This window comes from Eutrigla gurnardus (assembly GCF_963514095.1).
Source record: "Eutrigla gurnardus genome assembly, chromosome: 10".
Classification (NCBI taxonomy): Eukaryota; Metazoa; Chordata; class Actinopteri; order Perciformes; family Triglidae; genus Eutrigla; species Eutrigla gurnardus.
The window spans coordinates 19,057,160-19,072,401 of NC_139924.1; the positions used below are offsets into that span (position 1 = coordinate 19,057,160).

At 42.6% G+C, this 15,242-nt stretch overlaps 2 protein-coding genes across 2 annotated transcripts in view; both read left to right on the forward strand.

The window, feature by feature from the left end:
* Positions 1-1,540: 1,540 nt before the first annotated feature.
* Positions 1,541-9,642, forward strand: LOC311020324 (von Willebrand factor A domain-containing protein 5A-like). Its single transcript, XM_084020301.1, is given in 19 exon segments — positions 1,541-1,685; positions 1,913-2,115; positions 2,198-2,420; positions 2,523-2,698; positions 2,778-2,892; positions 3,030-3,178; positions 3,269-3,357; positions 3,455-3,599; positions 3,892-3,971; positions 4,058-4,172; positions 4,273-4,431; positions 4,562-4,665; positions 4,815-5,035; positions 5,348-5,563; positions 7,680-7,718; positions 8,104-8,252; positions 8,342-8,465; positions 8,586-8,656; positions 8,658-9,642. Coding segments are annotated over 19 exon segments (2,457 nt in total). The 5' UTR covers positions 1,541-1,642; the 3' UTR covers positions 8,694-9,642.
* Positions 9,643-13,726: 4,084 nt separating this feature from the next.
* Positions 13,727-15,242, forward strand: part of rap1gap2a (RAP1 GTPase activating protein 2a) — a 70,754-nt gene continuing 69,238 nt past the window's right edge. The window contains exon 1 of the mRNA XM_084019849.1: positions 13,727-13,835. Coding sequence (XP_083875975.1) covers positions 13,795-13,835 — 41 coding nt within the window. The 5' untranslated portion in view covers positions 13,727-13,794. The remainder of the gene's footprint in view (positions 13,836-15,242) is intronic.

Genomic DNA, 15,242 nt, shown 5'->3' on the forward strand with positions numbered 1-15,242 from the left:
AAACTACTCTTCCCGGAGACTGTATGAAAACACTAAACTAATTATTCTGCTAAACCTCCCAATTTACCGGAAAACCAGCTAGATGTGCGGTCAGTGCGTGTTGGTTTCCTGTTCATCTGCTGTAAGGTAAGCCACTTTGTTTCTGTGTGAATAGTTTCTCACACTGATGGCCAGCAGAGAGAATGCAAGTTTAAGGCACTCATGCTACGGCTTCACTTTTCAGAATGGGAGTTTGACGCCTGATTTTAAATCTTTGTCTTTAAATCTGCGTGCTCCTACGCTGTAGGAGCTGTAAGATCAGATGCGCATGCGCGGGGCAGAGAACCGGTTGAAAACGAAACCAAGATTTAAAACACTCATTTTGGGGGATTTTTCTTTCAGGTACTCGCGCTAAAACGGCAAACGCACACAGGAGAACGTGTGGGCGTGACTTCATGCCGAGTAGCATTCCTGAGAAGGTTTTTTTTTAGAGGTGCGCACCCTGTGGGCGTGACTTAGGTATGAACGCATATCCTCAATAAGAAACTTCCGTATTTACTCTCTGGGCGTCCTGCAGCAGAGGAGCGTTCTTCTTACAGGTAGGCATATTATGGCAAGCCGTTTTAACATTTAATAGCTAGACTGGATATGTATTGCAGATATCTGTAATTAAATTCTTCCTAGTCACAAAGAACATTTCAGATATCCACAATGGCATTCTTCCTAGGACAAATTACGTCACTTTTGCCATTCATGTGTATTGGGCTTTCAATTTCAGATTTCGACAATTACATTCTGGATGTCTAGAATGAACATTCTGGATATCTGCAATTGAATTCTTACTAGGAGAAACTCCCATTTCAGATATCTTCAATCCAATTGTTACTAGTCATAATTTTCATTTCAGATATCCAAACTGAAAAACTATTCCAGATATCCAGAATGTAATTTTGAATATCCAAAAATACATTGTGACTAGTAGAAATGTCGTTATGGATATCCACAATTCATATTATGACTAGTAGAAATGTAATTTCAGATATCTACAATTAGAATTGTGACTAGGAACAATACAATTGCAGATATCCACAAATGTATTGTTGATATCTGTTGACAGGTAGACAGGACGCCATTTTAAAAAATTTAAAATTATCTGCTCTATCTACGCTGGAATAGAAATTTTACAAATACGTTTTTTCGATTGAATAGCCGACAGTCAGTATGTTAAACCAGCCGTTTGTTTTTTTTACACATTTATTCCTGTCATGACATTCATTTAAATCTATACCCTCTCTTCACGCACACTCCCCATTGAGGCTACAGTGACAGTCAGAGATTGAACGAAGTAAACCCACACATTAAATACTAAAAGCAGTAGAAGCTGCAGGTTTTTCTGTAGGTCACATGACATCATTATTTTGGTGTGACAATAGAAATCGACTGAGCTCCCAACACTGTCTAGTTCAGAAAGCATAAATCATCATATGACCAATCATATTGCACTTGAATGCAGCTGTTCAGACTTAGGAAACTAAAATCAACCTTTATAACATGTACCATTGTATTTTTGCTGTGCCTTGGCAGTGTAACAGACTCTAATATATTTTACTATTATTTTTATAGCAGTAACTTCCTGAACAGTGTAACGTGTTGAACAGGCATAATGGCGAACTGCTGCGGTCTGCTCAACGCCAATAAGGATCCAGGTACAGAGCTGCTATAAAGCATAGTGTACACTGTTACATGTGCAGTACTGATTGTGGTTTGTGTGTGCATGGAAATAGGCCTATATTGAGAGGTCATGGATCAAATCTAGCTATTCACGGACTGTAACTTTGTATTATTAACCATTTGTAAACATTATCACCGACACATCGCAAAGAAGTTTCCACACAGCCTGTGTTCATTGCGTTTCCTTCCGTGTCGCGGTCAGTTCCTCTGAAGAGCGTGCAGGTGGAGCTGGAGGTGAGAGACCATGTGGCCACAGTGGTCTCCACTCTCAACTACGAGAACAAGGAGGACAAACCGCTGGAGGCTGTTTTCGTCTTCCCTCTGCCTGGAGATGCTGCCGTCTGTCATTTCAGTGCTAAGATTGGTCAGACACAGATTGTAGCTGAGGTGAAGGAGAAGCAGGAGGTGAGTTTGACAGTAAAAACGTCCTCACAGATGAACTTGAAGACGCAGCGAATGTTGCTCACATGTGACTTCTGTGACTCAGGCTCGCGAGGAGTATGACGATGCCTTGAGCTCCGGTCAGCAGGCCTTCCTGTTGGAGGAGAGCGAGGAGAGTCCAGACATCTTCTCTCTGAGTGTGGGCAGTCTGCCTCCAGGAGAGAGCGCCTCCATCAGGCTGGAGTATGTCACTGAGCTGGCTGTGCAGGCTGACGAAGGGCTGAGGTTTTGTCTGCCTGCTGTGCTCAACCCTCGCTACCAACCTCAGGGTAGGAAAAGCAACACCTTCCTCTGGATCTAGGAGGAAGTATGAAATGCAGCAAAGGCTACCATGGTGAATTCAGATTCTAGCATATCTACCGTGTTCACAGGGAGTGGAGGGAGTGAAGGTGGCAACGTTCAGGTGACCTCTGTTCCAGCCTCTCTGGTGCCCTACAGCCTGTCTTTCTCTGCCCGAGTGTCCTCTCCACGTCCCGTCTCTAAAGTAGAGTCCAACTGTCCCGTGGACCCTCTCCAGTACCTCAACCCAGAGCAAACCCAGGCTACGGTAGGTATACCCGTAATAACAACTGTTCCTCAATACTGAGAACTTTATTCATATTTATGAGTGTGTTTGGGTACTGCAGGTCAGCTTGGCTGCAGGACACAAGTTTGACAGAGACGTAGAGCTGCTGATTTATTACAAAGATGCCCACCAGCCCTCTGCTGTGGTGGAGGCAGGACAGGCCTCTGCCAAGCCTGGTGAGTGCAAATCAATAAAGGTTTGCAAATACAAAGTTCATTATCTTCATCCTCCAACTGATAGGTTACATACGTGTGAATCAATGATGAAAAAGACAGTTTCTTGTTCATTTTCCTGTCTCTGTTCTGTGTTTCAGGCACTCTGATGGGTGATCCGGTGGCGATGCTGAGCCTGTACCCTGAGTTCCCCCAGACTGTGATGACTTCAGTCGCATCATGTGGAGAGTTTGTGTTCTTATTGGACCGATCTGGAAGTATGGGGGGAGCACGTATGAAGAGCGCCAGGGTATTAATTATGTCTTATTTCTATCATAAAATTGTACATAGTGTCCCTTTCACACAGTGGCCTTCACCATCTTTTCTCTCCTCCCTGAAGGAAACTCTGCTGCTCCTGTTGAAGAGCTTACCAATGGGCTGCTATTTCAATATCTGCAGTTTTGGTTCCAGTCATGAACACATCTTCCTGTAAGTCTATGCCTCATGCATCTCCGTTCCGTCCTGTATGCATCACTGGTTGTACATGTCCTTCGGTGCATGAGTTCCTGTTTGTGTGTGGTGGCAGTAAGAGTGTGGAGTACAGCCAGAAGACCATGGAAGAAGCTCTGAAAATAGTTGAAGGGATGGAGGCTAATCTGGGAGGAACCGAGATCCTGAAGCCCCTCGAACATATTTACAGCCAGTCCTGCATTCCCAGTCAACCTAGACAAGTAATACACACATGCACATGCACACACACACACACACGTTAAACAACATGTTAAACAGGTTGTAGGAATAGCTCTTGTCGGTAACAACGTCATACCATTGAGACAGAATGTACTGATCTATTTTTAACAGGTTCATTCTTACCACACCTTGTTCTTAAAACTTTACCTTCTACACCACTAAACCTTAATCCAACACAGCTCCTGGAGAATAATGTTGATGACTCACTGCATGCTGCATGTTTCTTCTGGGTGTGATGTTGTCTAAGCTTGTTATGTAAACTCTCCTCCCCAGCTGTTTGTCTTCACTGATGGAGAGGTGGGGAACACCAAAGCCGTTATAGATCTTGTGAAGCATAATTCAGCTTCCCACAGGTGAAACTGCAAAAACACCCACAAAACCCCTCGAATATGTATAAATGCGGTGTTTGTGTGTTAAAGACATAACTACTGTATTGCAGATGTTTCTCTTTTGGGATTGGGGAAGGAGCCAGCTCTGCTCTTATCAATGGGTTGGCCAAGGAAGGAGGAGGTCACGCTCAGTTCATCACAGGGGCTGACAGGATGCAACCCAAAGTAAGATCATTATAACAGGTTTGATAAACCCCCAAGTAAATGCATTTAGTAAAAACCCAGTTCCCCTCCCAACTTTCTGTCAATTGTTTTTACTCATCAGGTGATGCAGTCGCTGCGTTTTGCTCTGCAACCAGCTGTGGTGGACATCTCAGTCAAGTGGGATTTGCCAAAGGGAGTTTCTGCCACTGCTCTCTCTCCACCAATCACAGCACTTTTCCAGGGTCAAAGGTCACTGGTGTATGCCCAGCTCACTGGACAGGTAGGAGCAGCAGCATCTGATAGTGAAATTTATTTAGGGTTAGTTATGCCAGGTTATATTCAAATGAATAACGGTGATCTGTATGTAATTTTGACGATTAGATCGTTTTCCAACATTAATGTTTCCTCAGAGTTCGGAGGCAGCGGAGGGCTGTGTGACGGTAAAGTACAGTCTGGCAGGTCATCCCACTCAGAACCAGCTCCGCTTCAGTCTCAAACCTGCAGAGGACACTGGGTAAAACGGGAATAACAGAGCTCTTGACGCTAGGCTCCAGCTCTCTGTCATCCTGAACAGGATACGCTGGTCTGGAATAACTTAGGTTGGGTTATTCCAATAGGGTAAACCTGTGTGCAGATGTGTTTACATCCCTCTCTTGTCTGCAGATCAACGGTCCACAGGTTGGCTGCCCGGACTCTGATTCGCTCTCTGGAGGTCGAGGAGAGAGAGCACAGTGGAGAGCAAAATGGAGGAGTGAAGAAGAAGGTGGTGGAGCTCAGTGTCCAATCAGGAGTGAGCAGTGCCTTCACTGCCTTCATTGCTGTCAACAAAGGCAGCGGCGAGGCGATTCAAGGCCCTCTGGTGCGCAGAAATGTTCCAACAGCCGGTGAGTGTTTCCAAGAAAAATATTAAAGAACAAAAGTTACCCTCTACTTAGTGATTATCTAGAGAAGCATTATGATGTACTGCTTTGATATTAGGAAAATCAGCGCTGAGGTTCACTGTGTTTTTAATATTTTAGTGACCTGAATATGTGAAGTACTTTATTCTTTATTTAGATCTCCATTAGCTTCCACAAAGTCGCTAGTCTACCTGATAAGCTAATTAAGCTAAGTAATAAGCTAATTAACCGGTAGTTTTTATTATTTTGTGTTTACTAATTCTCATGTCTTGACCTCATGCTTTTTAAATCTCAAAGGAATGATGGACATTCGTCTGTATCAGTGCGCTTCGATGCCCATGATGATGCGGTGTCCTCCGATGACCATGAGGAATCAGTGCGTTCCGATGCCCATGATGAATCAGTGTCCTCCGATGACCATGAGGAATCGGTGCGTTCCGATGCCCATGATGAATCGGTGTCCTCCGATGCCCATGATGATGGGGTGTGCGAGGGCCGGTCCTCCTATGATGCGTAAGTAATGTGAAGCTGAATGGGAATGGGGCACACATTTGTCTATTTCTATAAATGGATGTAAACAAAAAAAAATCACATTTCTATGGTAGAATTGACTCTTCGCTAAGCCCCGCCCCCCAGTGAATGTCTATGGAGCGCAGCCCATTCAGAGTTGGCTGATGCTGCGCTCTGATTGGCCAATCTGCTTTGGAAGTGCGGGACTTACCGTACGATCAATTGCCCTACTTGCTTGTTTGCAGCTTTAGTGTAAAAATACTTTATGTACAGTAGGAGTTGTTTTGACTCGAGTGTGTCTAAGTGTGAGTCATAAGGAGTGGATGTCGTCACATTAGTCCGTGGATGTTCTGAAGCCTCAAGTTTGACACAAGGCTGTTGAATGAGACTGGAGGTCCAGGGTTTGACACTGCATAGTGTCTTACCCCAATGATATGTTGCGTGACGTCTCCTTTTTTTAACTCCCCTTTGTTTCTACATTTTGGCCGTTGCCATCTTGAATTTGGGAACCAGAAGTGACACGAGACGGTGGATTTCTTCTGAAACAACTCTGCCCCTTTATTTTCAGTGTCTGGAGTAGCTCTCTTCATGGCAGACTGCTGAGAAGAATAAACTACACTAAGGGGGTTCATCATAATGAAGGAGCATTTTACCGATGTGGCTCTCATGTGTATTTTTATAACACTTATAAACACCTTTTTTACTCAAGGTGTTTTATAGCACAGAGGGATAAACCATATGAGTCTGTGTTAAAGGGCCATACCAGTCTAATTCTGACTTCTCTCCATTTGCAGAGAATGTAAATGTAAATCTCAGTGTACACTCTAATAACATCATCATCATCAACAAGCAACATGTTCCCTTGGTTGCATCCCATTGGCCAAAAGTTCTCTGGCTGGCTCTGATTGGACTTTGTAATCAGGAAGCGGTGAGATAAACAAGCTTGTATGAGACACCGCTCAACATAGAGAAAGATGATACTGGTCAGGGAATAACTTCACAACATGTCCCAGTTTGAATATGAGGAAGACTTACTGGAGAAGTTGGAAATCATTAATTTATGCTATCATTCATTCAAATAAAATAAGCCAGAGGTGCAATTTTCAGCCAATCGTTGACCTTCTTTATACTTTGCTTCCGCCCTATGAGCTGTCAATCGCAACAGAGCCCTTGGGCTGAATGTTATTACGCCTGGAAAAAAGGTTTCTCACAAGAACTGAAATTTGAACTTGAATTTGAGCTAGAAGGAGGATTTTAATGATGAGGTGAGTTTTAACAACCCTTGACAAACATTATCAGATACATTCTGTAACGTTTATTGAATATGGACAAAATGTAAACAAACAAACGATCTCAAAAAATGCGTGATTTTGGTAAACATGGTAGAGGCTTATGTAAACTAGGTGGCCGATGTTGTCGATGGACAATGACATGTAGTAACACTGGTATGGTCCTCTAACTCTGCTCTTTCAACAGCGTGTAAGAGCAAAGCTAAGAGCTCCAAAGGGTTAATCTCACATAAGATGAAGAAGTCTTCAAGTCACAAGTCTGCTGTAACATGCACTCCACTGCCACCTTCCATTATTTCCATTTAGACTGGTGGAATGAGATCATTGGCTGTACCTGCACAGTTGGACCCCTTTGATTCGTGGGTTCCCTGTTTAAGAACCCTTCGAGTAGTTTTAAATGGAAGTCCGCTGGATGCATTTGTCCTAACCTTTTAATATAGGAGGGCTGATTGATCTTACATCCACATTGACGTCATAAATAGTAATCATTTTGTGATGGGATCACACCAGCCACAATGCCAAACTGGACCAGGGGTGTGTAAAGAAGAGGTGGGGGCCACTTCCAGGCCCCTTGCTTAGACCACGCCCACTTTCAAACTCTACCTTCATCAGATCTCAACTAAAAAAAAAATCCATCCACAGACAGAAATGTAAACACCCACAGACTCGCAAGGTGAAAACTTTCCAGTGTCACTTTCGTTGGCTGGTAATGAATCAAATAGTTTCCTTGTGTTAAGTGGATTTGTGTTTGTGCTGTGCCCTAGTTTCTTGTTTTTTTATTTACTGTTGTTGCCTTTGTATAATGTTTTACTTCTCTGTTTCTCTTTAAGTGATGAGCGACATGAGTGACGACTCGTTTAGCTTGGATGGTAAGTAACAAAGACATTATTGAAGAGATGCCTCGTGTCATTTAGTACACACATTCATGTCTCCCTACATACTTTTCATACAGTGTCCATCAGGTCTAACTTTTTATTTTTCCAGTAGTTAATTCATGAACAAATCATGAACCATCAGCCTCAGCTCTACTTTGTATATATGGCTAATGAGCTAATGTTAGCAACTAGGTAATAATAAAGGTGTAGACACCCAGATTCCACATAAGAAGCAACATTTTGATTTAAAGAGACACGTGTGATTCTGTGTTTTCCAAGTGCAGTAATTTTAACTGTAATCTACCGGTAATAACACATCGCTATCAAATAAGCAAGGATGACGATCCACCAAGTTTTTTCACTATTATTTTGTCTTCAGGAAGCTGCTCTCCCACGCAGCCACCCAAAGACCCTCTGCTGCAGTTGGTCTCCCTCCAGAAGGCGTCGGGCTGCTGGGTACTAGATCCAGCTCTGGCTGCTGCACTGGGAAAGACCAGCGAGGAGCTGGAGAAGCACAAGCCTGCATCGGTGGGTTGTTGTCAGATATAATGACATAAATCAACTTGTTTTTCATGTGAATGTATTTAAATGTGTCATCTTTTGATTTGGTGAATTAGGTCACCAAGGAAGCGTGGGCAACCATTCTGGCCCTGATGTGGCTTCATGGTTTCAAGAAGGATGCTCAGGATGAGTGGGAGCTTCTGGCTATGAAGGCTGCATCATGGCTCCGTGCTCAGAATGGTAATTACCATAATAACATGTGTTAATCTGCTGTTTTTAACCGTGAGTGCTGATTAAAATCAGCTGTTTGTCTGTATTCACTCGCAGATGAGTGTGACTATGTTTTTTTGTTTTTTTCAGCACCCAGTGTGACCGAGTGTGTGGAAGCAGGAAATGTTCTGTTGGGTTGCATCGTGCAGAAAGACGCTCTGGGGCTTTGAGGTTTTTATTAAAGTGGCTTCTCTTTAATGATTGCAACCAGAGGTAGATTCACTCCATCCTACTACCTTTCCTATATCAACATATGCATGCACAAACAAGTCTGTTAAACAAATAAAATCACAGATGCATATAATCACTTCTTATGTAATTTGTGTGCAGGTGAACTGTATGTCAACAATGTAGATGATTTTTGGACAAACCCTTGTTGCAACCTCAGTTCTTCCTTCGTGTCAGTAAGACCACTATTTAGCTGTTCTTTCACTGCCACCTAGTGGTCCGAATGAGTATGAGTACTCCACAAGACCTCTGGAGTTCTGTGCCACAAATTAAAAGGTCCCTTCAGGTTCTCTGTAAAAAAAAAAAAAAAAAAAAAATGACCAGCAGGAAGTGCTGACAACCCAGATGACCTCATAGCTTCAGTTTGACAGTAGTTGGACACATGAACATAATTCCCAAAGAAATACTGTTTTATAAAAATGATCTCAGACTTCGACATACATTTTAGTAACCTTTTTAGTTAAGTAACATTTTCAATGTATTGTTGCACAGAAAGCAGACTGTGGATTTAATCCAACGTCACCTACATTGAAATTGCATTGGGATGAGAGCTGTATGAACAGGAGGAACGCCAGTTTAAACGTTCATATGAACCTCTCCTGTAACCCGATTATAGTCAGAAGATCCTGTAACTGGCTTGGATGAGGACTCCTCAAGATTCAGAGCACGTCATTCAGTCACATTCGATTTTTCTTTACGTTTTTTGCCTTTTGTGACGCATAATTGACACTGAGCTCTGTCTCAGGAAACCAGCGATACATTTTTTTAATTTACCCTCAAGCTTTAGTGCAGTGGTGGAAGAGATTACAGAGTTTTATCTAAATGAAAGAAATAAGAATACACAGAGAGAACACAACTCTGGGAAACCCCTGGTTTCATGAAAATCAAAGGACTATTAAACAATACGTGTTGACATGTTCCTTGCCTAAGTCTCCCCATTGTTGATCATCTTGGAAAGCTCTGAGTACACACTAACAATATTTTTTATAATAGTTATTTATGCACAGGTTTAATATAGTTTGAGATTAAGAGGAATGTGTAAACACTGCAGGTGTTTGGTTATATTTGTATACAATGGGTAAACGTGTAGGGCAGAAAGAAAATGTGTTACAAAACCAAATTGCACGGCTTTATATTATATTTATATTTTGTACACATATCCACAGACATTGAGCACTGGAAAGCTATTGAGATCAACTGATAATTGAAGAGTATTCAGATCTTATTTTAAAATGTAGCAATACGACGGTGTACGGCCAATTTCAGAATTATGCATATATGTTGGGATTAATGTTATTGCTGCATTAATGTTTTCATCACTTTCACTTTATATACTGGTGGCTTGCTTGTGAGTTTCCTGCTGGGGATCGATTTCATTTTATTTTATTCCATAAATTATTTTTAATCTTATGAAATTGGTTGATTATACTAAATATAGTGGAGTAAAAAAAATCTCAAAATTTGCCTTAGTGGGGTAGAAGTATAAAGTAGCAGAAATTATGATGGTGAACTACAAATATTGAACTTGAGTACAGTTCTCGAGTAAAAGTATTTACTTACCATAAACCACTGGATACATGGTCCAAAGTTGTGACGCAGAATACATGAAACAATAAGAATTTACTGCTATTGAGGCCGACATAGGTTCACAGAAGGGTCTTCTATGGAGTCGTGATATAACCAGCGCTGTTTTGCTTTCCCAGTGCTTGAGGAGTGGGCTGTAATCTCTGTGGGTATAACACAGCCTGTCCAGCTTGAAGGAGGCGGTGCTCAGTCTGCTGCCAACACAAGGTCAGCACCACAGAATGTAGAGCAGCAAGTAGCAACTTTCATAACAGGATTCTGTAAAACCATCCATTAGGATCTTTGTTCTGTTGGTAGACAAATAAACAAACAAAAAACATCTTAATTTGGGATCAGACCACATTTCATCTAAAGTTGTGTAAAATACTACTACTGATAATGATAGTAATACATGTCAAAGTACGTTTACTTGTCATGAGAAGGGCAGTGTGTGAAAACAGAATAACTTATTTAAACAAGTGTGGAGTTTGAAAGATGTGGTCGCTTACCAGGCACTTAAAACAATCATATGCGAGATGAGTTGCATTATGGGAAATGTTCCAGTGTTTTTGGACATTAGAAATCTGTCTCTCTCAAGTCCACCTTATTGGAAATGCACCGCCAAATCACTAGTGCCCCTTTAACTGCACCTACAGCAGGTTCAGAAGAGCTACTGGACAGACATGATATTGTCCAGGGTTGGTTTCTCCAATTGATATTCCTACAAATATAATAGGACCCATAAGCTCTGGCTCGTTTTAGCATAAGGAAGGCATGGTACCATCATCTCACACTCTGACAAAGCAGGCTCAAACATGTTGCTTGTTACCGAAGCTCACAGAGACAGATTTAGGCCTGTGGGGTTACTTGTTACTCTGGCAGCACAGAGACGGCATGGGAAGAAGAGGAAGATGATGAAGTGAAGAGACACAGCATGCAACAGTGATACCCGCTGTCAGAAATCCTACGTCAACCCGGGCTCCTCCGGTTTAGATCACACACATCCTCCTCTGAACTACACAAGTTGGGGATTATTTGGATGCCGATCATTCTCAAAGTGAGGATTCGCACTCTCGGAAAGAAGTTTGACCCAATGCAACGCGTTTCGTGTTCAGCTCATTAGAGCCGTGATTGTGGTTGACTTAAAACAGTATGTTTTCTGATGTCTGACGACTATAAATAGCAAACCGCCTCACTATTCATATACTTAGCGTGTCTATCTTTGCATCAATTACAGTGCGTGTGCATGTGTTTGTGTGTGTGTACAGTAGCCAATACAGCCAATGTTATCCGAACCATTGGCAGACCTCCAGCCAACACTTTCTAAACTGGTTTCCAAGGCAACCCCAACCAGCAGGACCAATTAGAATTGACAAAGGCTCCCCGAGCAGTAAACTGCCTGGAGATTAGAGGAAAAGAAGACACATCCTCGAAATAAACACAACAAATGAGGGCGGTTTGATCTGTGTGTGTGTGTGTGGGGGGGGGGGGGGGGGGGGCTTGCACCTGTTGGCTCAAGTCGTGTCTGCTTTGGTCTATGCATTACGGGAGAAAGATTGAATTAAAGCTGCCTTGTTCCTCTCTCTGTAAGACTGCCGTGTGTGTGTGTCGGTAGGAAACCTGATCAATAACAAATAGTTTAGAGTGGCTTCTTTATGGGCCATCAGTGGAGCACTATGACCTCTAAGCTTCACACATGCTGCGCGTGTGATTGATCGGCTGCCCTTTGTACTTCAACGGGGATCTACTTTATTAAATAATGGACACGTGTATGTGTGTGTGTGTGTGTGTGTGTGTGTGTGTGTGTGTGTGTGTGTGTGTGTGTGTGTGTGTGTGTGTGTATGTGTGTGTGTGTGTGTGTGTCAAAATGAGTGACCTTTACTGTGAAACCTTTTCACACACTCCTGTGGGGTCAGAGTGGGGTTTTATTGAATGTTACTGATCTACTCAACAAAGCCAAAACAAACTCATATATTTGGTCAAAATGGAGTTAAGAGACCAGTCTACAAAAAAAAAAAACACCATTAATAAAATCCGATATAAAAACAAATTTTGCCGATTCAGCTAGATCATTAAGCTTCTCTGCACAGGCTGCCTGTAAAATCCTCCTCCTCACCTGCAAAACCCGCCATATGTTACAGAGCTTGTGACCCAGAATGCAGGGTCACTTGTGCTTCCTAGAGTCTGGGTTCAGGTTCCGTTTGTGTGAAGTTAGCACGTTCTCCCCGTGTTAGCGTGGGTTCTCTCTGGGTACTCCCATTTACAACTAGATTGACACTTTCCCTGCCGGCCATCTGCAATTAAATAATAGCCACTTTGATGAAGTGAAATCTTTGTAATTCATTTAGTTAATAATCTACTTTAAATGAGGAAGTGTCTAACCAGTCATGATGTAGAAAACAAAGCAGCTAAACTCACATTAACGCCAACTAACTAAATTAGCAGATAGCTGCCATCTTTGACTTCATGTGGAATTAATGTGATTAAGCCCGGCCGCATTCAAATTGTTTAAGCCATTGCAATAGGCTAAACGAGGCTATATATAAAGGCTATATGAACAGAAGATGGATAAACACATAGCTAGAAAAAAGGAAACACTTAATACCTGATAGAAAGTGTATGCTTCAAAAAAAAGTAGCACAACTGGACAAGGAAGCTAAAAGAATACATTTTGTTTTGCGGATATCAATTTCCCCTTTGAATTCTGTGACATTTACCAAAGGCAGACTGCAGTGTCTGCTTTTTTCGGGGTGTTGTATAGGTTTAATGGTGATGCTTTATTAAGGTAAAATATTCATCTTAAAATGAAGGTATTACAACCCCCCTATAACATCTACTATTTCCGCTATTGCTTTACTCCCATGTTACCTCAAATTAGATTTAAAATCTAATTGTGATTTGCAGCTAATAAAGTTGGACGATGTATCTGACCTTTGTCAAGGCCAGTGCACTCTGCTGCCAGTGCTAATGATGAGTCGAGAGCTCATCGTGCCTCAGGTCATGATCTTTGAACCATCCCATCCCCTCACCACTCTCTCTCTCTCTCTCTCCTTATTAATGTCCTTTTCTACGGATTGTCCCTTTTGATCTTTCAAACTGTCTTTTCCGCCTTCAGTAAAGAAAAAGAAATCCTGACATTTTTTTCAGCATGACTTTGTCTCTGCTTTGTTTTACTCCCTTGGTCCTACGAGGCTTTAGAGGAGTTTAGGCGTTTCCCTCTCCATGGTAACACAGTCTCCCATTCTTACACACACACACGCACACGCACACACACACACACACACACACTTTCCTGCCTTCTCTCATCTCATAATTCTGTCCTACCCTGTGCTTTATCGCTGTACCCTCCCCCCTATATAGCCTATGCACTCCCTCTCCACCTATCCTCTCTCTCTCTCCCCCCTCCTCTCTCTCTCTCTCACACACACACACACACACACATACACTCAACCTCTCCTGCTCCGGCTGCTGGTCTCCTGCTAATGCCGCACCATCCACTGACTCGGAGATGTTCACCCCAGCTTGTAAAGGATCCGCGGGGGAGCCGAGGTAAGGCTTTTTCACGCCCGTTCCCTCCGGAGCAGGAACACGGCAGAGACGTTTTAACTGCTGCTCTTCTGTTTGCTGCTGACAGCAGTTCACTCGAAGCCAAATGAATGATGGGAAAAAAAGCGTGTGCTCATTTGGGTGAGAACTCTCCAGCTGGAGTAGAGAGACTGTGCGAGTTGCTGGTTGTGATCTGCACACACACACACACACAATTAAGTGAAGTGTGAATCTGTTGCCAGAGTTCTTTGTCCTTTCTGTATTTTCCTAAACTTGAGGAAAATATTGCGCGTGTTTATTTGTGTTGTGTGGGGAGCAGATGTGCGTTTGTGTGCACATGCTGTGGGAGAGCCAGCGGATGCCTGGTGGCATGCAAATTGTCTTCAGAGTGTTGCTGCAACGCTGCTGCAATGTCTGGTTATTATGGTGCTCCGTTCTCTGACGGTTTATGGCACCATGTCGGGTTCATGCGTGTGTCTGCATTTGGTTGAGGAGGGGGATGGTGTGTGAGTGTGTGTGTGTGTGTGTGTGTGTGGTGGTTCGGGTGAGTGGGTGGGTGGATAAGAGCAGTGTTTCTTAATATTTTCTTTTTAGAAATTCAACTCAAAATACTGTTTTATTGCCACAGGAGGAATCCAAGGGAAGCATCAGATAGAATTCCATTCTAGGACAGAATAAAAATGCAGTAATTTGTATTATGAGAAGAAGAATATGTGACATGTGAGTGTTTTGAACTGTGTGAGCCAATGGGGAAATATCTTCATGCATGCATGAATGTTCTGGCATGTATGCGTGTGCCTGTGGGTATTCATTCATGTTCATGTACAGTACATGGTGAGTGTGTGTGTGTGTGTGTGTGTGTGTGTGTGTGTGGTCCCCCTGAGGAAACATGGCCCCTACTGTATGCAGTGCAGAGCAAGATATCATTTGATTCGTGTGCCTGTTTCTCCTGCAGAAGCACCGTCTGCGATGATGGGAGATAGTATCTTTCAGGACATCTAGCAAGAAAGTAAGGTTTTCATCATTTACAGCAAAGGAAGATAAAATGTGACATACTTCTATTTCTTCAGAAAAACACTTTAGTCTGTTTCAAGCTCTGCTCTTTTGTCGACAGACTTTTAAGTGAGACTGTTGTTTTTTTTATAACACAATATTCCTCGTACAAATAAAAAGTTGAATCTTGAAGCAAAAAGAAAAAGCACCCTTTACTCGGATCATAACAATGATAGTTTTTCAATATATTTCTGTCATCTGTCATCTGTCATCTGTGGGGAGATGAGCTGAACGTCTAGCCGTCAGCTAGAACCCTAGCTGAATGCTGACAGGAGAGTTTTTGGGTCTTAAATCCTGCTCATATCAAGACAAGGCAAGTTTACTTGCACAGCACAACAACAAGGTCTCTCAAAGTAC